This window comes from Rattus norvegicus, chromosome 13 (assembly GCF_021556685.1).
Source record: "Rattus norvegicus strain SHRSP/BbbUtx chromosome 13, alternate assembly SHRSP_T2T, whole genome shotgun sequence".
NCBI lineage: Eukaryota > Metazoa > Chordata > Mammalia > Rodentia > Muridae > Rattus > Rattus norvegicus.
The window spans coordinates 87097542-87118959 of record NC_141546.1 but is presented as its reverse complement, the minus strand read 5'-3'; the positions used below and the strand labels follow the sequence as shown (position 1 = coordinate 87118959).

The window sequence follows — 21418 nt, the reverse complement described above, 5'->3', positions numbered from 1 at the left end:
AGAAAGGAACAATAGAAATTTGGGAAGTATGGCATCATTTCCTCAAAAGAAATAAAGAGAGAGGGGAGGGGGAAAAAGAAGGGAGGGAAAAAAAGGAATAAAACAGAAGAAATAAAAGGCTGGAGAATCTGGAGCCCTTGGAAAGCCAGGGATCCAATGGGCTCCTGGATAAATTTTTATTCTCCATGAACTTAAACTCAGGGGATAGAGGAGGAACCTCACACTTCAGGGTAGAGAAGAGCAGTGGAAGCCGTGGGCCCAAACCCACAAACAGCAGAACTGGAGGGTCATCTCAGGGGGCCTAAGGAGCCATTCACCTGAGCTGATGCAACTGTGAGCCAACATTACCATCCTCTGCCCCAACTAAGTGGTTGCTCAGGGCTTAGGGGCTGGGACCCTGGAGTCCGCACTCTTCCCCCAACTCACAAGGAATGGTCAGAGATGATAGAGAGCTGGGATTAAAAACAAGTGAGGGAGAAAGAAGATCCTGAGAAAGCAGCTTATGAAAGGAAACAGAGGAAGTAGGGTTCCTGCTAGGACTGAAGGAGGAAGGGAGAGAAGGAACTGAGTCCGAGGGGAGAAAGACCAGGCGGGTGTGGCCCGGAGGGGAGTAGGCCCAGTGCTGGTGGTGACAGATGGGAGGACACAAAGACGAGAGCTTCAGGGAAGACAGATGGATGGGGGAGGGAAGAGAAGAGGCTGGGGGTGGGGGTGGCACAGTGGTTGGAGGCTGAGGCTGTAATGAGATTGGAGATGGGCTCTGAGCTGAGGAGAGGTGAGGAGAGGAAGAAAGGGGAGGCCGCCTTAGGAGACAAAGGCTCAAAGGCCTAGGAGGCCAGGGGCAGAGGGCTTGGGCTGGGTGCTGAGAAGGGGGACTTCCAGCTGGGCTGGCAGCACAGAGAGCGACAGATTGTGTAGTTAGCCAGAGTGGAGACCCGCTGTTACCTTCTAGAGGCACAGAGAGGTGGAGACAGAGCAAGACAGACTGACAGAGACCATGTGGAAACCAAGGACAAGGCGAAGACACAAAAACACTGCTGCTGTTTCCAAGTGATGGTAGCTCCTGCCCAAGCTTCCCTGCCTGTGTTGCCTCCTGTGTCCCAACACACCTCCAGCCACTGACAAAACAACACCTCAACCACAGCCCACTCTCAGAGAAGGGTCAAGTGGTAGGTATGGCACAGCAAGAGTTAACACAGTCTGCTCTCCCTGCCAGCCAGTTTGCCTGGTTGGGTCCCCAGGGCTCCCCACATATGTCATCCCCTCTCCTGCCAAGCCCACTGCTTCCCAGCTTCTCCAGGCCCTCCCCTTACCCTCAAGGACTAGCCCCAGCCCCTGTGTCTAACCTACCCTTTGAGCTGGGGGAGGGAGAGAAATCTGTGAACCACAATCTGAAAAAGTGAATTCTATAAAATGCAAAACAACAACCACAAAGGTATAATCATTTTCTCCATCCCCAAGGCCTGCTCCTCTTGTCTTCCCTTGCAGATAACACACACACACACACACACACACAGAGAGAGAGAGAGAGAGAGAGAGAGAGAGAGAGAGAGAGAGAGAGAGAGAGAGAGAGAGAGTTCCCAACATGGAGAGCTCTCCTCAGCTTCCCTCAGTCATATTTCTTACACACATATATGGGTGAAATTTTCTAAACCCTCTGACCACCATGCAGGTGTAGGGAGTCTCCCGTGAACTGTTTCACTGGGTGTCACAAGAGCCCTATGGCAAAGGTGACATTATGCCCATGTTACAGGTAGTGAAAAGGATCCATTGAAAGTTACATAACTTTCCAGGGTCACAAGGACCTGGACTCAGGTCCCACAGACTCGGGGCTCAGTGCTCACAGTGCTTTCTACGGTTTGATGCTGGCAACTCCTCTTTGTTATCCTTCAGCAACTGCCCTAGGAGTTCCTGAGTAAGGCCTGGGCCTGGGAGTCCCCGGAGTCTAAGATCTTAGGATGACAGATGCAGAGGAGGAAGAAATAGTCCCCTGAGTACATGGGACAGCTAGGGCTGGATGCTGCAGGGACAGAGGTTGTGGGGCTGCAAGTATCTGGGCTAAACAGCATGTAAGAGGAGAGGCTGGCACCAGGGGCTCAGCTCCTGCTTCTGCCACTGCTTTCTGCTCTGTCAACGTTCTTCTGTGTTCTTTACCTGTTGGGATCTCCATCCCCCATTTGGATGACATGGTAATACTTGATTATTGTGACTCCCTACCCTACCTTTTAGCCCACAATTTTTCTCTTCTTGACAACTGTCTGCATTCTACTTCCATATCTGCATTTCCTTTCTGCTCGAGGCCTTCTCTCAGACTTTCTTACATCTCTCTGTCCCTGAATATGTCCCTCCATCTGACTCTCCATAGCACTCTCCCTTTTCAGGTTTCTCCCCAAGTCTGTCATCTGTCTGTCTCTCTGCCTGCCTCTCTCTCTCTCTCTCTCTCTCTCTCTCTCTCTCTCTCTTTCTCTCTCTCTCTCTCTCTCATTCTCTCTCTCTCTCTCTCTCTCTCACACACACACACACACACACACACACACACACGCACACACCTTACATCTCTACCTTCTGCAAAGAATTGACAACCTGGCCCTATCCTCCTTCCCAACCTCTCTGTCTCCCCTATGCTGTCCCCCTGTGACTACATCTTCCCACTTCTCTGTGTCTCCTCCGTGTCTCAGGATCTCCTCGTGTCTCCATCATTTTCCTGGGCTTCTCCCTATCGCCTCCCATCTCCCCCATGACACTTTCTCCCACTTCCTTGGATGGGTTGGAGGGCGGGAGGGTGGGGAAGTAGGATTGTTGTTGCTGGGGGCTCATTAGGTGGAGATTGGTTTTTAATCAGCACCATGGCAATGATGATGCAAGAACCAAGCCGCCACCTGATCCCCTGCCCCCCCACCCCCTCCTCAGGCCTTCTTTCCCCTCCAGCTCAGCCCATCTGCTGGCGCCTGGGCACCTGTCTGGGCCTGCCCAGGTGGGAGTTGGCACCTCCCAGGCCTGGGGGTGGGGAGAGGAGGGTGAGCTTGGGGAGGAATTATAGGACTCCCTGTAGGGAAGGCCTCACCCTGGAGAAAGCCCAGAAAAGGTTGAGAAAGCACAGGGAAGTAGCAAATCCTTCCCATCGTCTGTGCTCCTACCAGGGTCTACCCTACAGCCAGCATTATCTCACTTGATCTCCATGGCAACCTACACAGTTATAATTTACCCTATTTTAAAGAAAAAGGACACTGAGGCTCAAAGGTCATTACTTGTCCAGGGTTTATACAGCCAACAGAGCCCCTTTTACTGTAACTCACTGTGCCCGGAGTCTCTGATACTGAGGCTCAATGAAGATGTCCTACCACTGAATACACAGGAGAATTTCCATGCTGAAACCCAGCCTACTCTTTCTCTGTGCTTCCCTTAGTCCCCAGAAACTGGCTCCCCTCTCAGGCCACCCTGCAACACACCCACACAGACAGAGCCACACATATGAGCAGGCACAAACCCTGGAGGCGGTGGAGCTATTGACGTGAACGTAATCAGTGTTCCTCTGCACACAATTTTGTATCTGGTTTTCTTGTTGCTCATTTGATGGTCTGCACACTTAGCAGGCTGCATCGTCTTCTCTCCTAGGGTCCTTCCAATCTCTGCCCTGCCTTTCTTGGATCTTCTCCTCCCTCTCCTGTTACCTCTTCCCTCCCAAGTCCCTGATTCCCTGTAGATCAGCTTGGACTGGCCAGCCTAGAAAAATTCTTTGTGGTGGTCTCCACCCAGAATCTGACTTCACTGCTGGCCTGGTGATGGGGTAGGTAGACTGGGGCCTGAAAGAGAGATGATCAGGTTGCCGAAGTCCCAGGATGACAAGGGCTAGGACCTGAACAGCAGCAAGAGGCAGCCAGTTAAGCTCTGGGCGCTTATCTGTGTGAGAACTTACTTAGGGGAAGGACTTCCAGGTTACTGGCTACTTAGTCTTTTCATAGCTTCTCTCCTAGTACTTTGGAGAGCCTTCTTCCCAGGAAAAGGGAGACGGAGAAGGGGCAGTCAGAGCCATGCTGGGACTTAGAATGAAACTAATACATTTAAACGCAGCTTCTTTGGAGTCTCTGCCCTGCTACCTCTAGTGTGGGAGATGGAGGGGGTTCATCTGTGGTCCTGCCCTGGCTCTTGCCTCAGCCCCACCCCTTCCCCAGCTCTCTGTTTCTTACTTATGAAATATGCATGGAGAACAGATGTCCCTGCTCCCCCACTCCCCCCCCCAGGGCCAGCCCCCCACCCCCAGCTCCCAAGGGGTTCCCAGATCCCTCTGCCAATGGCTGCCTGGCCTGGATGTTTAATATTGATGAGGGGGGGGTGCCTGGGCCAGCCAATAGAGAGCTGGGGGTGTGTGTGTATCTCCGTATAAATACACACAGAAGGCTGGGCCAGCTCAGGTGTGTGAATGTGCGGTGAGTGTGTGAATGTGTGGGTGTGTGAGTGTGTGCATGTACGTATGAGTGTGCGTGTGAGTGACTCCAGTTCCGGATTGAGGCCATCCCTCCTGCCTAGGCCTTCAGGATGTGTACCCTTCTCATCCGTCCTGGATCCTGTTCAGCCACAACAAGCTGCCCCTAAGAGCTCTAGAAACTGCTCACTAACTTTGCAGACAGATGACCCTTGAGCAGCGAGAAGAGACTGGGGCTCTCCACGCTCGCTTGCTGTCCCCCTCACTTGTCACCTTGGATTCCTGGAGAGTCCTTCTAGGTAAGGGGAAGCCATGCACTGGGGAAGGGTGGGCACGCCCCTCCTGATCTCTGACTGGAGTCCCCTCCCAGGAAGGGTCTCTCTCCATCTCTGCCTCTTTCTTGCCCACTTCTCTTGGATTCTTTGGGCAGCGTCTGTGAGGGGCGGTTGGAGGAAGCGGGCTGAGAATTCCTATTGGATGCTTGGAATTGTTGCTCCCCTGCTTCTCGGAGCCAGAGACTTTGAGAGCAGACACGGAGGAAAGACTTGAGGAGAATATAGACTATAGACTCTGCTGCTGGGAGTGGAGGTGGGGAGAAGGGAGGGGCAGGTGGAGATGGGTCGTGACAGATGGGGAGCAGGAGAGAGAAAGGGAGGACACCAGAGAGAGATGGAGGACTTGGGAACAAGGGGACTGGGCAGAGGGGGAATCTGCTTGCGATAGATATCCTGGGAACCCCAAGGCTGAACTCTTGGTTCCAGTTCACTTCGAGAGTACGAAATTAGGGACACTGAATGTGTATCGGAAATGCTCCCCCAACACTCTATGCTATTTCTGTTCTCTTCCTTTGGACCCTACAATGTGGAGGATGTTCAGAATTTCAGCATTAACTAGGTTGTTTTATGTCATAGTCGGTGTGTAGGTGTCTCTCCACCATCAGATGCTGGTGGTCTTGTGCGCGTCCCCTTAAGAGCTCAGGAACTGTTCTGGTCTTGAACTCATCTTCTGTGGGTTAGGGTGGGGCAAGCCCAGGAGCAAGGGTGGCTCCTGTGAGAGTGTGTCAGCTGTCAGCTGTCTAGAGCCAGGGCTGGGGATGGCGGCTGGGAAGGATCCCAAGAGCTTCTCTCTCTCTTTCTGTCCCTGTCAAGGCTAAACTCACTGGGAAAGGCCCAGTGGTTATGAGACGGGCAAACTTAGCTGAGCTCCAAGAAGCTTATGTCTTCTTCCACAGGCCATGCCACGGACTATGGGGTGAGTTTCTCAAGTCTTCCTTACAGCATCACCAAGAAGGCCAGGGAATAGTAAGGGCTAAATGTGCTAAGGACAGAGCTGGGGCCTCTGGTAGTCTTGAGCAGGTGCTGGTACTGAGAAGAAATACCTTTCTTCGGTTCTAATGGGCAGGGGAGTAGGGCCTAACGTCTGAAATGGTGACGCTGGGGAGTTTGAGGGATTCTGAGGGAGCTGAACCAAGGTACCTATGCCAAGGTCCTTATATCTCAGCCCTCTCGACCACAGCCATCTCTGGGTTTGCCCCCTCCCTCAGCAAGAAACTGGGGTGCAGAAGGTTCCTAAGCCAAGGTTTGCACCCCCCATTGTTGCTCTGCCTTTCTCTTTATTTATTATTATGCAAAAAACCCCACAATAACGAAATTGCCATCACTACAAGTAGGTATAGAGCCTGAGTGTATTAAATGTATTGTCATTTTGTGAAACTGATCTCCAGAACTTTTTCACCTTGTGAATGTGAAATTCTATACTGTTTAAGAATGGCTAGCCCCCCTCTACCTCACCCTCCAGCAGCCCCTGGCAACCATGGAGCCACTTGGTTTCCGTGAATTAGACTACTTTAAAAATGTACATGAGCGGAGTCACAGTATTTGTCTTTCTGTCACTGCTTACTTCCCATGGTGCAATGTCCTCAAGGTTTAGTCTCCTTTGCAGTACAACAGGAATCCTCATTTAGGCTCGCAGTTTATCATTATGTATACATTGTATCTACGTGGTGTTTGTCCAGTCCTCCACTGGTGGGCTATGGAGTTGCTTCTGACACTGCTATGAGCATTCACCTACCAATCCCTCCGGAGTCCTGGAATATCCTGTATTTCCGCTTTTAGTTTTTTGAGGAACATCCAGGCCATTTTGCCTATAGTAGGTGTACCACTTTACAGACAAGGGTTCTCATTTCTTCATACGCTTGTCAACATTGATTTAGATTTTTGTTGTTGTTTTGTTTTTAAATACATTCTCTGCCTCTAGTGGATATGAGGTGATGTTTCACTGTGGTTTGCTTCACATTTTTAGAGATCCGTGATGTGCCACGTGTTCACAAATGTATGCTGGCCATTTGTGTACTATCGTAGGAGAAATGACTGTACAAGTCCTTTTCTCATTTAAAATTAGGTTGTTCGATATTTTGGTTGCTCTGGGCTATCCTTTTTGTTGAGACTGACTATCTAGGATAGTCTCAAATTCACAATCCTCCTGCCTCAGCCTTCTGCTTGCTGGGGCTGCCACACTTGCCTAGGAACCTCTTTATATGCCTTGCATATTAACTATCACCAGAATCCTGGTTTGTGACCACTCCCTTATTCCATAGCTTAGATTTCCACTGTGGGAATCGTTCTCTTCAGTGCTCTGTAGTTGTTTGGTGTCGACTTTTTTTTCTTTTTCTTTTTGCTTATGCTTCTGTTCTCATATTCAAGAAAAGATGGCCAAGTCCAGTGTCTTGAAGGATTTCTCTGTTTCCTTGTAGGAATTCAGCAGTTTTAGCCTTTGGTCCTCTCGTTCAGTTTTAGCTTGCCTGCTCTGTCCTTCCTAGGATTTTCTGTTTCCTGTTATTCTTCCCGCTTCTTTCCAACCTGCTGGTTTTTCTAGCCTTGGACCACTCTGAAGCCAAGTTCTGCTCTCCTTTACCACGACTCCCAACTCACCCCCACAACCCCCACCGACCCCGACCCGACCTGACCCACCCCCACCCCCACCCCGGCGCCCCTCTGTGAGCTGCTCACACCTTCTGCGGCAGTCTCTCAATTGTCTTTCTCTGTTTCAGGCTCCAGGCTGGAATCTTGACCATGAAACTTTGAAGTAACTGCTTTCCAGAGCTCAGTGGCAGACCCTAGCACTCGAGGCCCTTCCTGCCTTTCTCACAACCCTCTTTCAAGCTCCCAAAGGGAGGGGTGGGGAGAGGATCCGCATTTCCATAGGTGTGGATTTTCCACCATGATGCTCAACTCCGACACCATGGAGCTGGATCTTCCTCCCACGCACTCGGAGACCGAGTCGGGCTTTAGCGACTGTGGGGGCGGGCCGGGCCCGGATGGTGCTGGATCGGGCGATCCGGGAGTGGGCCAGGTCCGGAGCTTAGAGCTCGGAGAGTCCGGCCGCAAAGACCTGCAGCACTTGAGCCGTGAGGAGCGCAGGCGCCGGCGCCGCGCCACGGCCAAGTACCGCACAGCGCACGCCACGCGGGAGCGCATCCGCGTGGAAGCCTTCAACCTGGCCTTCGCCGAGCTGCGCAAGCTGCTGCCCACTCTGCCCCCGGACAAGAAACTCTCCAAGATTGAGATCCTGCGCCTGGCCATCTGCTATATCTCTTACCTGAACCACGTGCTGGATGTCTGAACTCAGTCCGAATCCGGCCCTGGATTCTCCCCTTTTCCCTGGGCCTCTCCAGAGCCCCTTGTCACCATGCATTACTTAGAATGGCCGGCTGCTGCCCATCCCAGAGCACCAGGCTCCCGTCCGTCCTGAAGGCCACTTTCTTTTCTTTGGCCCAGGAATGTGAAGGATGTTCTTAAGGGTTCCTTCAGAGAGTTGTTCGGGCCTAGCTGGTCAGGGTTGCTTGTCAGAGTGGTCAGAATGGAGTCCTTGCTGGGTTAACTAAGCCTAGCCTCTACTCAGCTGCTGCCTTTTCTGCCCCATGTCCAAGTTTTCAGAGACCCCAGACCCTGACTCTGTCTTCTGACAATGGTGGGACTCAGCAGAATAGGAAGGGGAACTGACTAGTAGCAGAGGTTGGGCAAACGGGGTTCCTAACTCCCAGACTTGTCTGTCCATGCGGGGGTGGGGGAGGGAGGGCATGGACTCTTGGGAAGGCAGAGAGATGAGGGAGGTGACTCCTGGGTAGCCAGGGATTATAGGAAAATTCTTCCCTTTGTCTCTCTTGCTCCTGAGGCTTAGGATATATAGACCTCAGATCTAACTTGGTAGTGAGTGCCTTGCCTTCCTGGAGCTGACTGGCCACTCCCCGGGTCCCTTCCCACACCTGCCATCCCAGAATTCTCCCTTTCCCTGTGCTGTCTAGAGAAAGGAACACCTCAGCCCTGGGATAAGGAGGACACCTCCAAACAGCCCAGGGCACCTTGCAGAAGGCTCAGGCCCTGAGTGGGGCAGCTCTTCAGCCGCTGCTTCTGTCCCAGTGGACCCTTGAAAACATGCGAACCCCACCAGCTCCTCCCTCAGACGCAGGAGGATGCCTGCGACTGCCCTCTGCGAAGGATCTAGGGCCTTATTACATTTCCCCCTTCCATTCTTAAATTGCCGTGGGCAGGAAGGTGCCCCTCCCCCCCCATGCTGCTGAGCCTACCAGCCCTTGTAGCCTGTGACCTCGGTCTCTGGGCTTTAGACTCCCTGTAGATGAAGTCACTGCTTTTCTCTGCTCCGTCCACTCTCACACCAAACTCCTAGCTCTACAAGGATATTTATTTATGTATTTATTTATTCACTTATTTATTTATTTATTTATAAATATTACTATTTATTACCGAGTTATGCACTTTGGGGTAGGGCGAGGAGGGCTCCTTGCAGCGAGCTCTAGCTAGGGTCCTCTTGCTTTCTCCCGGGTCACTTCTTCCTTCTCCAGTGCAAGCGTGGGGGTGGGGATCCCTTCACCCACCATACTGGTACGCCTTCCTCAGCTCCATCTGTCTCTGTCCCCTTTCCTCTGGAATAGTGCCCCTTCCCAGCCTCCCAGCTTCCGGGGGTCTCTCTCAATCTCTGCCCCCCAATCCTGACAATCCCACTTCAGTCCTATCTACTCCATTCCTCTTTACCAGCCCTGCTTTTTCCAATATCACTAGGAGCAGACCCCGGGCTCTGTGTCTAGTGTCCTGTGTGGAAGTCTTTGTCTGGTTGCATTCCTACTTTCTTACAAAAAGAAAAATTAAAGTGACCTCGATCTAGTACCAGATATGGCTGTGGCTCCTTTGTGTTGGGAAGCTGGCCTGATGTCAGGTTATGTAGGGTGGCTGGGTATTGGCAGTCCTGGTTGTGGAAGCCTCTTCCGAGAGCATCTGTATCACGAGAGCTTCATGTGGTGCATGAAGACGAAGAAGAGGGGCTACAGAGAAAAAGAAGGTATGCATCGTCAGCATTCATGGAGTGATTCTGCTTTTCAGGTCCTTTTCCCTGTGGTCTTGAGAGAAGGCAGCTGAGTGTCCTAATGGAATCCAAGTTAAACCTGTGTCCATGTGTCCCTGTGTCCCTGTGTCCCTGTGTCCATGCTGCTGGAGAAAGCCAGGGCGTGACATTGACACGTTCCCTTTTTAGTTTGGCATCTCTAGGCGGGGCCAAAGTTGCTTGGAACCTCAGCTCCTGGTGTATGCTTCCCAGCATTACAGGAAGTGTGATGGAGAACATGTCACTGAGATAATGAGGAAGGGGGTGGTGCTGAGTGGCTGGGCTCGTATGACTGAAGCAGGTAGTCACGGATGCAAGTCTAGCCCCGACTAGAATCCAGTTTAGCCCCAATTCCTGCCCAAAACACCAAAGTGGGAAAAGTGCTGAGCTGGCATCCGAGGGATTCTAGAAAGTCCCTAAAATCATTTTGTAAAGACAGTTAAGCCCAGAGAACACCTTACCCAATGCCACACAGTTATTAGGGACACACTTAAAACCCAGACCCCAGATGTAGCTTCTTTTGGGGGATGGGTTGATTGGAGACAGGGTCTCATGGACCTGTGGCTGGCTTTGAACTTGACATATAGCTAAGGGTGATCTTGAATTTCGATCTTCTTGCTTGGTAACCTCTCAAGCACTGATATTGCAGGTGTTTACTGCTATAGCCGACCTCCCTGAAATGACCCCGTCTGATGGGTCCTGCTCTTCTGGATCCCCTAACTTAACAGGAAAACTGAGAAACAGGGAGGCCCACCCCATGGGTAAAAGGGCAAATGTCTGGAGGCCACTCTACAAGGGAAACAGAAGACACATTTGGACTTTCATTTTACTTTTGGTTTGGTGCTGAGGATGGGACCAAAGGCCTCACATACTTGTCTTTCTTGATAAGAGTATATTTAGGGGGCTGGGGATTTAGCTCAGTGGTAGAGCGCTTACCTAGGAAGCGCAAGGCCCTGGGTTCGGTCCCCAGCTCCGAAAAAAAGAACCAAAAAAAAAGAGTATATTTAGGCGTGTGTGTGTGTGTGTGTGTGTGTGTGTAATACACACACACACACACACACACACACACACACATATATATATATATATATATATATATATAACTTACAGTATATATTAAGGGCAGTTCAGTTGGTAAAGTGTATACCTAGCAAGGCCCCAAACCTGGGTTTGTTCCCTGGCATTGCATAAAAGGGGTTGTACTGACACCTCTAATCCTGGCACACTAAAGTAGAGGCCATTGGATCAAAGTTCTTTCAGCTACAGTTGAGGCCTTACGATATGTGGGAGTCTGTCTCAAACACAAAGCAAGCAAAGAGTAGATTTAGAGGTAAAACCATTCTCCTCTTCGAATACTAAATGAAGAAATGGATGTTCTGTGCATAGCTCCTGGTCACTGAATCGGAGCTATAGGATAATAGATTTTAATTCCAAGTAAAACTTTGCGGTTTTTGTAGTACCTGGAATCATTGAGCCTCAGAATCGCCTGGTCCTACAAAGAGGAATTCAAACAGAGAGGCTGGAAAAATCTAGTCTGTGTAGCGACACTTAGAGCACATTCCCACTTCAGACGAAACACTCTGGGTAGAGACCCTGGGAGAGCTTTTCCTGACCTGAGGCCATGGAGAAGGGCTGAAGGCAAAGTCTGTGGGAAGAAAACCTCCTCCATCCTGCGGTACCTGAGGGATGACTACCACATGCCATTAGCAAGAGGGGTTTAGATGAGAGCTAGGAAGGGGGGCTGGAGAGATGGCTCAGAGCACTGACTGCTCTTCCAGAGGTTCTGAGTTCAATTCCCAGCAACCACATGGTGGCTCATGATTATCTGAAATGGGGATCTGATGCCCTCTCCTGGTGTGTCTGAAGACAGCAACAATATACTCACATAAAATAAATCTTTAGTGCTAAGAAGGAACTCCCAAGATTTCATGTCTGCTTTCTTACGTGAGTTAGGTGAAATATTTTATGCCCAGAGCCTGGCAGGAGGGTGGGATGAACTGAGACCAGGGAAATCTGAGAATTACAAATGACTACTGTCCGACAGACCCTGGAAGATCACTGGGTCCAGCTTCTTCCTCCCACCTCCTTACCTCTCTTCCTCCCTGCCTTCCTTTTTTTTTTTTTTTTTTTTCTTTTTTTTTGGAGCTGGGGACCGAACCCAGGGCCTTGCGCTTGCTAGGCAAGCACTCTACCACTGAGCTAAATCCCCAACCCCACCTTTTTTTAATTTATAAAAAATTCGAGACCGGGTATCTCTGTAGCTCAGGTTGGCCTCTGACTTTCCATCTTTCTGCCTCAGTCTCCCCAGTGTTAAAATTACAAGGATGCACCGCTGTATATGCCTAACAACTTTCATTGTTCATTTATTTATTTACTTATTTTGAGACAAAGTCACAGTAAATAGCCCAGGCTGGGGGTTGGGGATTTAGCTCAGTGGTAGAGCGCTTGCCTAACAAGCGCAAGGCCCTGGGTTTGGTCCCCAGCTCTGAAAAAAGAAAGAAAGGAAAAAAAATAGCCCGGGCTGACTTTTAACTTGCCACCTCCCTATTTCTGCCTCCAGAAAGCTCGAATTACAGGCGTGTGCCACCATGCCTGCTAACAACCTTTGTTTCAAAGACAGGTGCCTATCCAGAAAGGTGACGTGATTCCCATGATGATAGACTGATATTATAACCCAAGCCCCAGGGTCCAGGGTGTGATTCTAAGTGGGAGCACTATGCCTTGTGCTCAGGGAGCATCTCCATCCCTCCCAGGCTGGAGAGCAGAAGGGTTAGGGGCCCCTCCCTTCCCAGGTCCCTCAGGGCCTGAGGGTGGTGAGAGGGGACCGCTGCAGCTGTTCTGCTGCTAACTCCAAATTTCTTCAGATAATCAATTGGCCTCGGCTGCCGCTTGGCTGTGCATGGCAGGACAGGGAAGGAGGGGGGAGGGGCGGGAGGGGCACAATGCACAAATCAGAGTGGTGAGGGAGATGGCAGTCTCTGGACTGAGGGAAGGAGAGAAAAGTGGGAGCTGCAGAGCTAACAGGCAGGGAGAAAGGAAAGGGAGAGAACACCACAGTTCATCTCACGCTGTTTCAAAGTCCAGCTCAAAAGTATAGTGACTCATGCCTAGATTCCGAGCACCAGGGAGGCCAATCAGGGTTACATAGCAAGACCCTGTCTCAAAAACCAAAAAAAGAAACAACATCAGAGACAGAAACAGAAAAACAAAACCCATATGCAGAGGTAGCGGGGTGCCTCTGTGTGTGTGTGTGTGTGTGTGTGTGTGTGTGTGTGTGTGTGTGTGTGTGTGTGCATATGTATGTGCATGCATATGTGCATGTGTATGCATGTGTTTATGTGCTTGTGTGTGTGCATGTGTGCATATGTATGTGCATGCATATGTGCATGTGTGTATGTGCTTGTATGTGTGTGTGTGTGTGTGTGTGTGTGTGTGTGTGTGTGTGTGTGTCTGTGTGTGGTGGTGTAGGAAGGGAGGTTACTTGGGGACCCAGGTGGGGGACAATCTGATTCCCTCTTTCCTCTTCTAGCTCCCATGCACAGCATGGCCTCTTTCGGCTGTTCATGCCCCGGTGACCACAAGCTCCTGATCTTCTCAGTCCTATCTGCTATAATAATTGCTTCCCTGCCCTCTGTCTCAGAAAGCCTTAAGTCAGTGACAGCAGAAGACAAAGTTCCAAGGGCTTCATAATGTGTCTCTAAGCCAGTCCTCTCTCTCTCTCTCTCTCTCTCTCTCTCTCTCTCTCTCTCTCTCTCTTCCCCTTTCTGTCACACACACACACACACACACACACACACACACACACACACACAGTGCTGTAGACTGGCAGACATATGGCTCCTTTGTGCCCACACAATGGGGGTCCTGTTGTGCCCCTTTACAGCCTGGGCATAGAATGCAGGTCCTTCTCTCTCAGCTTACCCACCCCTTCCTTCTCCATGCCCTGTGGAGTGCTTGCCTTTCTTGCCTCTTCTTCTTCCTCTTCCTGGAAGGCTCATCCTTTATCTTCTGGCTTCTTTCTAAAGACTTTTCTCAAGTTCCACTAGCTGGGGAAGGTGAGTTGACAGGAGGGTTGCCAGGTCATTAACACAGAAGAACACAGAAACCCATGGGTCTGTAAGAGTGGAAGGAAGGGGGAGGGGGAGAAGCAGGCCCAGGTAGCAGCAGCACATTGTGCTAGAGGGAAAGGCCAGCCCATACCTGGGAGCCAGAAGACTGGTGGTGATTCAGTTCCCTTCCCTCCCTCCCTTTTTTCCCTTCTTCCTATTAGTATTTTTGAAACAGAGCCTCTCACTCTTCAGCCCAGGCTGACCTTGAGTTTGCTGCAATCCTCCTGCCTCAGCCTTCTGCCTGCTGGGATTAGGGGTTGTTGGCCACCACATACAAAGATAAACAGACTGCCTGCTCACCTGTCGGCTCCTTCACTTGTGAAGTGAGAAGATAATCAAGGCCTGTCAGAGTGCTAGGAGGATTAAATGGGGTCTACATGAAAGTGCTCTGCGGGTTTTTAATCCCAGAACTCCAAAGCTGGGGGGTGGAGGGGGAAGGAGTGGGGAATCTCTGAGTTCAAGGCCAGCCTGGTCTACAAAACGAGTTCTGGGACAGTCAGGGTTATACAGAGAAACTATGACTCAGTGAAAGAAAGAGAGGGAGAGGGAGAGGGAGAGGGGGAGAGAGAGAGAGGGAGAGGGAGAAAGGGAGAGAGGGAGAGGGAGAGGGAGAGGGAGAAAGAGAGGAAGAGGGAGAGAGGGAGAGGGAGAGGGAGAGGGAGAGGGAGAGAGGGAGAGGGAGAGAGAGAGACACACACACACAGAGATTTATACATGTTCATCAAATGATACCTCGGGAGCAGTAAGTAGCAGGGCTAACCTGTACTTCTGTAAAGTTCTTCACTGTGCAGGGCAGCATAACTGAAAGGTCTGACATTCTTCCACCAGACCAGCTCTGCTCTCAGGAGGAGGTATACATCTTTAGAGAAGAGGCCCTGAATTCAAGCCTCTCGTATGCTTTCCTGAAAATTGGTCAGGAGGTAGTCTTCTTTGGGGAGTTGGGAATAAGTCATCTGCGAGTTATAGTAAACTAGGACTGGAGAAATTATAGCCGAGGAGGGGGTGGGGTCAAAAAACCAGGAATGGGAGTCAGAGGAATCTGTAAGGACTTTACTTTTCACCTCCTTCCCTAGTCCGTCTGTAAATCTTGATCATTGCTTGTTGAACACTGCCCCCTGCTGGCCACTAGCAGAGACGCTCTCCAGTCTTCGTTTTCCTGATGGAGAGAGCTGCTAAGAAACTGAAAATGGGGACAAAGAAGAGAAATTGCTGGTGAAGCAAGCAACTCAGGACTCTGTTCCTAGAAGGTGAGGGGAGACACTGACTAGGTATATCGACTAGACTTTGTGTTTTATTTATTCATTGACTAGAGTTTCAAATCCTTTTTGTCTGTGGCTGTTTTCATTTGGTGTGTGTACGCCCCCACACCTTGATGCTTGTTTCTTGTGCCCTTACCCCCAAAATTATTTTTAATTGTTCATGTGCACTTACACACACGAACATACGCGCGTGCGCGCGCGCGCGCGCGCGCACACACACACACACACACACACTGGCACCTGCACACACCATCGTAGATGCTGGTGGAGACCAGAAAGGCTGGGTACTCCAGGGCTGAAGTTAAAAGTCATTGTGAGCCACTCAACGTGGGTGTTGGGTACCGTACTCCTTTGCAAGAGCAGTAGACACTCATAACCTCAGAGCCGCCGTCCAGTCCTTTCCTACTCTTCTTTAATGTAAGAACCCGGGCGGCAGCTGGCCAATAGGCAGCAAGAGCAAGAAACTGTTTTCTCTCCTTCCCTGGAGGCCGATTCTTTCCGAGTTTTACTTTTTTCTTTCAGCTCCATCAGCCACATGGCTGTTTGCACGATGCAGTGTTTGGTCCCCCCTCCACCTCCCCCGTTTCTGCCCATTTCATTCTCACTTCAGATTCCAGCTTTTCCCTAACATGGACCCCTCGGATCTTCCAAGAGAAGCAAGGGGAGAGATAAGGGTCTGAGGTCACAGCCTGTCTGCCATCTACCTCTTTCTTTTCCTTTCTTTTATCCTCCTTGGCATTCACATCCAGCCTTCCCTTTTATAATCTTAGAGGATTATATTCCGTCCGGTGCAGTGCCCGTCTATTGCAAAGTCCTGTGTGTCCAGCCTTGCTGCAATTCCCACTACAGGCTCTGTGCCACCTCGGCAAATCTGCTTAGGATGGGATGTAGGGGCGTAGACATGGAAACGCGTGAGTCACACGTAAGTAGCAGAAGTGGGTGCAGGGAAGGCTGATGAGGGTGGGAACAGGTAAGGTTCAAGCTTGATTCTGAAGGTTAATGGGCTCCTGCAGGTCAGCAAGGTGATTATAATGAGCTCTATACCATGCTGCCAAGAACCCTGTCACAGATTCCCGTCTCTGGACAGAGGCACTCTCTTCCCACGTGTAGGAGTGCTGACTCCAGGATTCTCTCCAGGACTTGCCTTGGGAAGGAGAAAGCTCTCTCCCCGGGGCATCTGCGTGCAACGACTGGTTGGTTCAGGCTATCCCAGCCTGAGAGTCCTCGTGGGATCATCAGAGACCTCTGTAGCAATCCTGTGATTACCTCACACCTGGGAGCACTCGCCTGCGTGCAGCGTCAGAATCAAGGAATCCAGCTCCCACCAGGGACATGGCTCAGCAGTAGAATGCTTACCACGCCTGTGTGAGGCTCTCTCTGGGTTTGGTCTCCAGAAATGAAAATAGCAAACAGAACACATAGAGCAAAAACAAAACAGGATTTTAGCAGGGCCTGGACAATCCCAGTGCTTTTGTAGCTAAGGGGGAAACAAAACAAGACAAGCCACATCTGTTTCCCAGAGAACAATCCCAGAGGAATATTCCACGTAGACGGCATCATGGATGCGAGGGGTGTGGGTCCCTGAGAAGGTGGTTTTTGTTTTTGTTTAATCAGTTTGATATTACTGGGATAAAACCACCACGGGCTGATGGGATAAGGGAGGGGTGGTCAGGTGAGGTAGATAGTGTCCAGTCCTTTGCTACACGCTGATGGGAAAACAGCGGACAGGCTGTAATAGGGTATAGGTGTCATCATCATTTTTTTATGTTAAAAATGTCACTTTAAGGGTCTGGGAAGATGGTTTAGCAGTTGACACTGCATACTGCTCTTGCAGAGGTCTCTTCCCAGCACCCAAACTTACAACTGCCTGTAACTTCAGGCCCAGGGATTTGACTCCCTCTTCTGGCCTCTACAGGTATTACATTTGTGTGCACATACACATATAATTAGAAACAAATGAAAATCCTTTAAAAAAAAAATGTCACTCTGGGGGCAGGAGAGATGGCTCAGAGGTTAAGGGCACCTACTGCTCTTCCAGAGGTTCTGAGTTCAAGTCCCAGCAACCACATGGTGCTTCACAACCATCTGTAATGAGATCCGATGCCCTCTTCTGGTGTGTCTGAAGAGAGTGACAGTGTACTCATATATATAAAAATAAATCTTTTTAGAAAATGTCACTTTTAGGGCACGCATACTGATGCACTCCTATAACCCAGGTACTCAAGAGGATCTTGGGTTTGAGTTTGAGGCCAGGCTGAGATACATAGCAAATAGGATGGTTTGAACAAGAACGACCCCCATAAGTGCAAATGTTTGAATGCTTGGTTCCTAGTTGATGAAACTGTTTGGGAAGGATTGGGAGACGTGGCCTTGTTGGAGAAGGTGTGGCCTTATTAGAGATGTGTGCTGGGGGTGGGCTTTGAGTTATAAAAAAGCTTATGCTTGGGGTTGGGGATTTAGCTCAGTGGTAGAGCGCTTGCCTAGGAAGCACAAGGCCCTGGGTTCGGTCCCCAGCTCCGAAAAAAAGAACCAAAAAAAAAAAAAAAAAAAAAAGGGCTGGAGAGATGGCTCAGCGGTTAAGAGCGCCCGACTGCTCTTCCAGAGGTCATGAGTTCAATTCCCAGCAACCACATGGTGGCTCACAACCATCTGTAAAGAGATACGATGCCCTCTTCTGGTGTATCTGAAGACAGCTACAGTGTACTTATATATAATAAATAAATAAACCTTTAAAAAAAAAAAAAAGCTTATGCTATTCTGGTTGGCTTTCTCTCTCAACCTCTTGTTTGTACATCAGACATAATCTCTCAGCTGCTGTTCCAGTGTCATGACTGCCTGTCTACGGCCATGCACCACCATGGTGGTCATGGACTCTACTGTCTGAAACTGTAAGCAAGCCCCCGATGAAATGTTTTCTTTTATAAGTTACTTTGGTCATGGTGTCTCTCTCAGCAATAGAAAAGTAAACAAGACCTTGCTTTCAACCCCTCCTGTATATGTATATGTGTATATGTATATGATGTATGTATACATGTATGCATATGTATGTGTATATGAATATGTATATGTATGTGTATATGAATATGTATATGTACATGTATATTTATATGATGTATGTGTATGTGTACATGTATATGATGTGTATGTATATGAAGATATAGGGATATATATGTGTGTATATATCATACACACAGATTGTATATAGTGAAATGTAGAGGTACATTCTGATATCACTCACACACACACACACACACACACACACACCATAGGGGTTAAGCTTAGGTAGGGAGCAGTTTTAGGCAGCTGTTGCTAAGCTAATTGCATAAGGCTGTGTCTTTGGCCTGTGGCGATTGGGAAGAGGAAACACAAGTTTAGGACAGCACTTTAAATGGTAAACCAGCAAGCTGTGGTAACTTACCACCCAGGTATGGTGGAAGAGGGCGGCTGAAGGAAGTGGGTTTCCACTTTCCAGAGCAGAGCAGGAAGGAGAAGGAGCTTTCCATGGGTTGGGATGGGTGTTGTGGCAGTAGAGACAGCATCAAGAGAGCAAGCCATGAACCAATGTCTGAGGCTCCTTCTAGGGAGCGGTCCAGAAGGACATTTGCTTCTTGGGTTTGTAACTGAAGAGCTGGGTCTCTTTACTGGAGATCATTCCAGATACTTCCAACTCTACATACCCTAAAGAGGCTATCTTATCTTCTCCTGCTCCCTGCACCTCTCCTGACGTGGCCCACCAGCGCTGACAGTGGGCAGCACTCGTCGTCTAGGCTATCACCATTTTCTTCCCTTTCCTGCCTCCTGCAGCCTGTCATCAACCTGTCATCAGAGGCTACCATGACGATGAGGCTGAACACTGCTGTGTGACACCAGTACCTCTGCTTTCTTTTCATACTTAGATGCCCCCCTTACCCCCCGGGTTACTCTTCTCCAGTCCACTGTGCAGTCTGATGTCAGACTTACCCATTTATAATACAAAATCTAAGCAGGACACTTCTGTATCCAGGTCTTTTTCATGGCTACCCATTATTTCTAGAATAAAACTCACATTCTTTAATGTGGGAGGACGATTTCTTCATGGTATCTCTCCTGCCACTCCCTCTGCCCAGCCTGAGATGCCATTCTATCCTTTGGTGTTTTGTTTTTTGACTTTGTTTTTTCAAGACAGGGATTCTCTGTGTGGCCCTGGTGTCCTGGAACCAGCATTGTAGACCAGGCTGACCTGGAACTCATAGAGACCCACCTGCCTCTGCCTCCCAAGTGCTGGAATTCAGACTTGCACCAGCACTGCACTGCACTGTATGGTCTGGTAGTTTTCCTAAGCGCAGCACTCTCTGGCTTGTGCCAGGGTGTGGGGGTTTGAATAGAAGTGGCCTCCATTGTTGTTAATAATATCAGATACCGGCCACACGCGTGTGGAAAGAGTACACCAAACCAACACCAACACGGTTCCACGTGGTGAGATTTAAAGGGAGAACGAGACAAGGAGAAAGGGTGAGAGGAAGAAGAGAAAAGAGCGAAGAGAAGAGAGAGAGCGAGGGCAGAAGGTGTCTGCCTTTTATTTGCAATGTGACATAAAGGTTCCCAGGTGGAGGTTCGAATTGAGCCAAAAGGAATGTGTGGCCATTGCCATGGCAACGGTGACCAACCGGTGTCGCTCTAAAGGCAATTCCTGATACCAACACCCACAGACTCATGTGTTTGAATGCCTGGCCTATGGGGAGTGTTACTATTAGGAGGTATGGCCTTACTGGAGGAGGTGGTCTTGTTAGAGGAGGAAGTTTGCTACTGCACAAGTGGGGCTTTGAGGTCTTAAATGCTCAAGTTCTGCCCACTGTGGAATTCCAGTCTCCTCTTGGCTGCCTGCAGAACACAGCCCCCTTCTGCTGCCTGACGATCAACTCCAGCATCATGTCTGAAAGCGAGCTGCCAGGCTTCCCTCACAATCATGGTGCACTGAACCTCTGAAAGTCAGCCAGCCCCAGTGAAATGTTTCCTTTATAAGAGTTGCCTTGGTCATGGCATCTCTTCACAGCAGTGGAAACCGTAACTAAGACAGGAAGTCTTTCCTACTTCAGTGTGTACCTAGCAGGGTTTCTACACCAGCTCTTTACCTGGTAGCGTCTTCGCTCTGACCTTCATCTAAGTCTTACTCATCCTTCAAGACAGCGTAGATGTCTTCATCTCCACGACCTGCTTAGATGTGGCTCATTCCTCCAATAGCCCCAAGGCAGACCCCACTCCACTGCCGTCCGTCTCTGCATACCCTGCTCTCCACGGTTGCCCTCTCCGCATGGAGATTTATCACACTCTCATATGGATGTCTATGTGAACTGGGATAAATTATTTAAAATCTCTGAGCAGCTATTTCTTACCAGAGATAACACGTATGGTCCAATGCTGGTACCCAACAAAATGGCACCCATATCCGGGTGATTAATGCTTTTATCGGCCAGCATTTCCGATTGTTGAGTTGCCTCAGCATCTGCTTGCTGCCACCCACCTTGAGAAGATGGGTTTGTTTCTCTCTTCACATGAGGCTTTCATGAGTTATTTCCCCCAGAGCCCTGCTTGTTTTTTTCCACTTCACTGGGATCTACAGGCTATGTATTTCTTTAAAAAAAAAAATCATTCTGAAAAATTAACAAAGCCATACACGCCTATTACATACCATTCAAGTAGTGCCTAAGTATGTAGAGTTCAAGCAAACATCCGAATCAAACAGTCTACCCCTGAACTGCATGCATGTGTGTGCATGCTTGTGTAAACATGTACATGCTACTGTGTGTGTGCATGTGAGTGTACGCATGCACATGCAAGTGTGCCTGTGTGTGTGTGTGCATGCGTGTGCCTGTCTTGAGCCATCTTGTTGCCTCCCTGAAGTAATTGTCTCTCCCTCTCTCTCTTCCTTCCTGTTAGGACCAAGGTTGGTGTTTAAATCTCGGTCGGCGTCCGCACAAAGCACACCAAGCCAACATGGTTCCATGTGGAGAGGTTTAATGAGAGAAGAAGAGTAGAAGAGGGGAGGAACAAAGGAGGCTGGCATGCGCACATGGAGAGGGGGGGGTAGAGAGAAGAGACAGGGAAGAAGGGAAGAACAGGGAAGAGAAGAGAACAAAGAGCAAGAGAGAATGAGGAGGGAGCAAGAGGCCCCTTTATAGTCAGGCACAGCTGGCTGTTGCCAGGCAACTGTGGGGCGGAGCGTACCTGGCTGTGGCCAAGTAGTTGTGGGG

General features: G+C 49.8%; 1 protein-coding gene across 2 annotated transcripts; it reads left to right on the top strand.

The window, feature by feature from the left end:
• The first annotated feature begins 4410 nt into the window (after nt 1-4410).
• Nucleotides 4411-9609, top strand: Nhlh1 (nescient helix loop helix 1). Of its 2 annotated transcripts, NM_001436947.1 has the most exons (3): nt 4411-4722; nt 5572-5674; nt 7473-9609. In NM_001436947.1, the coding sequence occupies exon 3, from the start codon at nt 7643-7645 to the stop codon at nt 8042-8044; it is 402 nt and encodes a 133-aa protein (NP_001423876.1). In that variant the 5' UTR covers nt 4411-4722; nt 5572-5674; nt 7473-7642; the 3' UTR covers nt 8045-9609. The 2 variants fall into 2 exon arrangements, with proteins under 2 accessions (NP_001423876.1, NP_001099440.1); NM_001105970.2 differs by lacking the exon at nt 5572-5674.
• Nucleotides 9610-21418: the final 11809 nt, after the last annotated feature.

What these genes read in the sequence shown, in the direction of transcription:
- Nhlh1 (NM_001105970.2), top strand. Translation starts at nt 7,643, where the DNA reads ATGATGCTCAACTCCGACACCATGGAGCTGGATCTTCCTCCCACGCAC.